General features: G+C 42.3%; 1 protein-coding gene across 1 annotated transcript in view; it reads left to right on the top strand.

The window, feature by feature from the left end:
• The first annotated feature begins 2,995 nt into the window (after positions 1-2,995).
• Positions 2,996-5,000, top strand: part of dcc (DCC netrin 1 receptor) — a 172,021-nt gene continuing 170,016 nt past the window's right edge. Inside the window, 1 exon segment of the mRNA XM_078286289.1 lies at positions 2,996-3,134. Coding sequence (XP_078142415.1) covers positions 2,996-3,134 — 139 coding nt within the window.

Genomic DNA, 5,000 nt, shown 5'->3' with positions numbered 1-5,000 from the left:
AAGTTCCTAAATGACTAAAATGTAAATAAATAAAACAATGAATGTCCTGGGCTGAAATCACTTAAACAAATTGATTAGTGTATTGATCAGTGCTGTGGAAGGAGTGATGGAGGGAGGAGGTTAAAGTTTCACCTTCCTGTTGTTTCCATCCAGACCGGCCTGGAGAAACACACAGAGCACAGAACAGAACAACAAGTAATGAAATAACTTGACAAACGAATAAAACGTCCCTTTAAACGTGATAAACTCCCCGGTGTGTGACTTGACTCCGCCCACCGGCGTGATGCAGCATGGCGTCCCTCAGGGCTCCGCTGCAGGATCCCACTCACTCTGCTTTTACTTTACCTTTAAACCTTCTGGATCTGCTCAGCTCTGCAGACGAGTCGCTGCTGTGTGTCTGTGTGTTATCTAGTGATGTTGAGCATTACTTCACATCAGAAGTTATTTCAGCTGAACAAAAACAAAACTGAGAAATCAGATTAGAAATATTGCGAAAGTGCAACAGTTCATCCGCCATGCAGAAGTGGAGCAGCTGATGGATGTTATTGATTATCAGCAGCAGGCTTGAATCTGTGAAGCTGCTGTCGTGTCTTGACTTCAAGTAAACTACAGACCAGCCAAACTGTCTGTTGATGTCTGTCTGTCTGTTGATGTCTGTCTGTCTGTTGTGGCTGGATGTCTGTTGATGTCTGTCTGTCTGTTGATGTCTGTCTGTCTGTTGTGGCTGGATGTGGGCGGGGCCAGAGGCTCTCATGGCGTTGATGTAGCGGTCTTGAACAGGCGGAGTGTATTTTCCACAGCTTTTGTACTGACTGTTATGACAGAGTGATCTAACAAGCGCTAATTAGGTATCATTAATTGTTGGAGCCATAATGAGCTATGGTTAAAACTTGGGAAAAAGGGAGTTAAACGTATGAAAATAATGAAAGTAAAATGATTTATATGAAGCGGTATACAAACATGCTATGGTAAATATGGTATGGTTAAGCCCTGCTACTGCATGTATGTTGTTTATTTAATTAAGTGGTTTAATGTTTATTTAATTAAGTGGTTTAATGTTTATTTAATTAAGTGGTTTAATGTTTATTTAATTAAGTGGTTTAATGACACCTGGTGAGACGGGGGAGCGCAACATAATAGAAAGTATACCGCTGAATTAGTGATTAAGTTTTGTTATTTTGAAAGTCAGTTGAAGAATATTTTTGTTAAAATCTTAAATTGTTGAAGCCGCTACATTAATCAAACAATAAACAGAAAAACTGGGACCTGCTGTAGGAGATTAGTTCACTAAACATTTGCAGTAGAAAAGTATTTTCTATGGTCGTCGATACAAAGACAAACCTGCTCCGCCTGTTTTAGCTACTACTGGAGTTTTTCTCGTACTCGTTGTAGTTTTCTACATTTTATCGTCTTCATCACCTTCATCTTGGTAAATAAATAAAGCTTGATCGATTGGAAGAATGTCATAAACTGAGTTATTGCATATTAGTGAATATTATTAAACCATCACCATTATTCCATTTACCAGCAGCTAACAGATTTTGTTATTAGATTCTAGAAGGACATTTAATTACATTTTGACCAATTATCATATTTTTAACCTATTAAAAGGGACATTTTATTACTTTTTTGAATCAATTGTTACTTGTTTTACTTATTTAAAGAAACATTTCTTTACATTTTAACATTTTGACGTGCCAGCTGTCACATGAGCAGAGCTGCAGAGCGCCGTCCGGTCGGCCGGTCGCTTCTCTCACAGTTTCCCTTCCTCTTTTCTCCTTTCAGTAAAGATGATTCTCTACTGGCAAGCAGCAGTTGGCAGGGACTTTAAACACACACACACACACACACACACACACACACACACACACACACACACACACACTCTCCCTCTCTCTCTAGCAGGTCTTTGGATGCTGCCCAGAGTCTTAATGCAGTCTGCTTTGCTTCAAACACAACCCATGGTGTCAGCCAGTGTGTGTGTGTGTGTGTGTGTGTGTGTGTTCTGAGCAGCACTAGCTTGGCTGTGCTCCACCTCACTGTCACCAACTCACATCTGATCAATTACACTCCTGGCTAGCTCTGTATCTCTCTACATCTCTCTCTCTCTCTCTCTCTCTCTCTCTCTCTCTACTAATTTCCATCTTTCTCTCTCTCTCTCTCTATCTCTCTCTTTACCTGTCTCTACATCTCTCTCTCTACTTCTCTCTCTCTTTACCTGTTTCTACGTCTGTCTCTCTCTCTCTGTCTGTCTCTCTACGAATTTCCATCTTTCTCTCTCTCTCTCTCTCTCTCTCTCTCTCTATCTCTCTCTTTACCTGTCTCTACATCTCTCTCTCTACTTCTCTCTCTCTTTACCTGTTTCTACGTCTGTCTCTCTCTGTCTGTCTCTCTCTCTCTCTATCTCTCTCTTTACCTGTCTCTACGTCTGTATCTCTCTCTCTCTCTCTCTCTCTCTATCTCTCTCTTTACCTGTCTCTACGTCTGTATCTCTCTCTCTCTCTCTCTCTCTCTATCTCTCTCTTTACCTGTCTCTACGTCTGTATCTCTCTCTCTCTCTCTCTCTCTATCTCTCTCTTTACCTGTCTCTACGTCTGTATCTCTCTCTCTCTCCCCCCCCCCTCTCTCTCTCTCTCTCTCTCTCTCCCTCTCTCTCTAAATCAGTCTTATCCCATAATCAAAGTGCTTTTCATATAAGAAGGAACGGCATCAAGAGGCTTCAGATGTGTCAGAGCGAGCTGAAGTGTTGTAGCTTGTAGTTTGTTCAGAGGAGATCCAGATCCAGATCCAGATCCAGATCCAGATCCAGATCCAGATCCAGATCCAGTGAGTCTGGCTGGTTTGTGTTTCCAGACCTTCTGCTTGATGGATCTGCATCAGCAGGCCGAGGAGCGGCAGACCGGATTCCTCTTCCTGTTTGCGGAGGAAGTTCACTGAACTCTGATTGAGTTTGGATGCAGAAAATAAACTCGCTCCAGAGAGTCTGACTCCTGTGATGAGAACTCTGCTGGTTCTGCTGGTCCTGGTTCTGCTGGTCCTGGTTCTGCTGGTCCTGGTTCTGCTGGTCCTGGATCTGCTGGTCCTGGTTCTGCTGGTCCTGGATCTGCTGAGGAGACCAGCTGCAGCTCCACCAGGCCGGCAGACGATAATACGCTGCATCCCATAATGAAATGAGTTTCCATGTAGGGACCAAGCAGCTTCAAAATGTTGAATTTTTATGAGAATTTAAATTTTTTTTTTCCTAGTTTATGGCACTTTGCGCTGAATAAATCATCCTGGTTGGGTTTTGTCTTCATGTGCAAATACACACAGAAAATAACTGCTTTCATGAGAGAAAGAAAGGCATCGACCAGCTTCAAAACATTGGATTTCTATGATGAGAAGTGAAATTTTCTTCTAGTTTATGTGAATTAAACCTGAAGAAATCCATTGAGTCTGCCTGGTTTGTGTTCAGGAATACAGATTAACCTTCGGCTTAATGAAATACGCTTTTATACAACAAAGAAACGCATCAACAAGCTTCAGAAACTGGATTCTCACAACGATAAATCTATTTTTTTTTGGGGGGGAGCATTTTTATATTACATTTGTAGATCTGCAACATTACAGGTGAAAGAAGATGTAAAGTAAGAGAAGATAAGAGAGAGATGGAGGACAAAACGACAGGGCAGAGAGACAGAGACAGATAGCATCAACCAGCCAGGACACTGACCACAAGGACACACAGGAGACAAGCTAATTAAGTGTGTGTGTGTGTGTGTGTGTGTGTGTGTGTGTGTGTGTGAAAGGTGGACTGTGACGGGTGGGAGTGAGTGAAGATAGAGTTGTCAAGATAGTGATTTACTGTGGAGAGAGGCTGAGAGAAGAGAGAGAGAATGGAAGAGAGACATAGAGAGAGAGAGAGAGAGAGAGAGAGGGAACTGCTGAAGGGAAATCAATAAGAAGGAAACCATGAAGGAAAAGAGAGAGAGAAAGAAAGAAAGAAAAGGACAGACATTAAAAAGAAAGAAGGAAAGAAACAGAAAGAAAGACAGAATGAAAGAAGGAGCTTTCGACATCGTCTCTTCTTCTGAAGCGAGGCTGGCCTCTCTGTCTGTTGGAACAGGAAGCTCAGGGCTTTTATTGTGAAGGAAACATGAAGATCACAAAGCTGAGACTCTGCTCTGATGAGGAAGAGGAGCCGGGACAAGCAGAGCAGACTACAACACAAAGTGTGAAAGGTTTATTTTGATTTTTAAGTGAAACATATGTGCGTTTTGTTTTTTCCCAAAATACGACCATATGTTTCCACTTTGAGAAAATTCAAAAAGCTTACTTTCTACCAGGTGAAGCATCTATTTGCACATCTCCATCGCTCTTCATCACATCGTTTCTTCATCAGACTCAGCAGATACAGAGTGGACATGCTGAGTCGGTGTGTGTCCTCTCTCTCTGGGCGGTGCAGGATGTAAACACATCATCACAGTGTGAGTGACTTGGGGGTTCAGATGTAGTGTGGAACTTCATGTTCTGAGTAGAAAGGGATGTTGATGGTAGTGTGTGATGTGAAGTCGTGTTGTCGGTAACAAGGAGGCAGTAGTGTAGTGGACTGCTGAGTGTGGGCAAAGAGGGGGGGTGTGTGTGTGTGTGTGTGTGTGTGTGTGTGTGTGCTGATTTTTGGGTCAGTGGTTAAGGTTAGGGTTAGTCTCCAGGAAATGAATGTAAGTCTATGTAAATACCCCAAAAGTGACTTAAGTAAGACTGTGTGTGTGTGTGTGTGTGTGTGTGTGTGTGTGTGTGTGTGTGTGTGTGTGTCATTCTGTTAGACTCTGAGCTGGGCCTCACCTTGGATTATGGCACAAGGGATATTAACATCATATCCTGTGTATCGATAAATGCAAGTTTTTCACTTCAAGTAAGCATAAAAATGTTTTTGCCATATTGCGGAAAATCTCTCTCTTTATCTCTCTCTCTCTCTCTCTCTCTCTCTCTCTCTGTCTTTCTTTATGTCTCTCGCTCTG

This window comes from Centroberyx gerrardi, chromosome 2, assembly GCF_048128805.1.
Source record: "Centroberyx gerrardi isolate f3 chromosome 2, fCenGer3.hap1.cur.20231027, whole genome shotgun sequence".
Classification (NCBI taxonomy): Eukaryota; Metazoa; Chordata; class Actinopteri; order Beryciformes; family Berycidae; genus Centroberyx; species Centroberyx gerrardi.
This window is presented reverse-complemented; position numbering and strand designations above follow the sequence as displayed.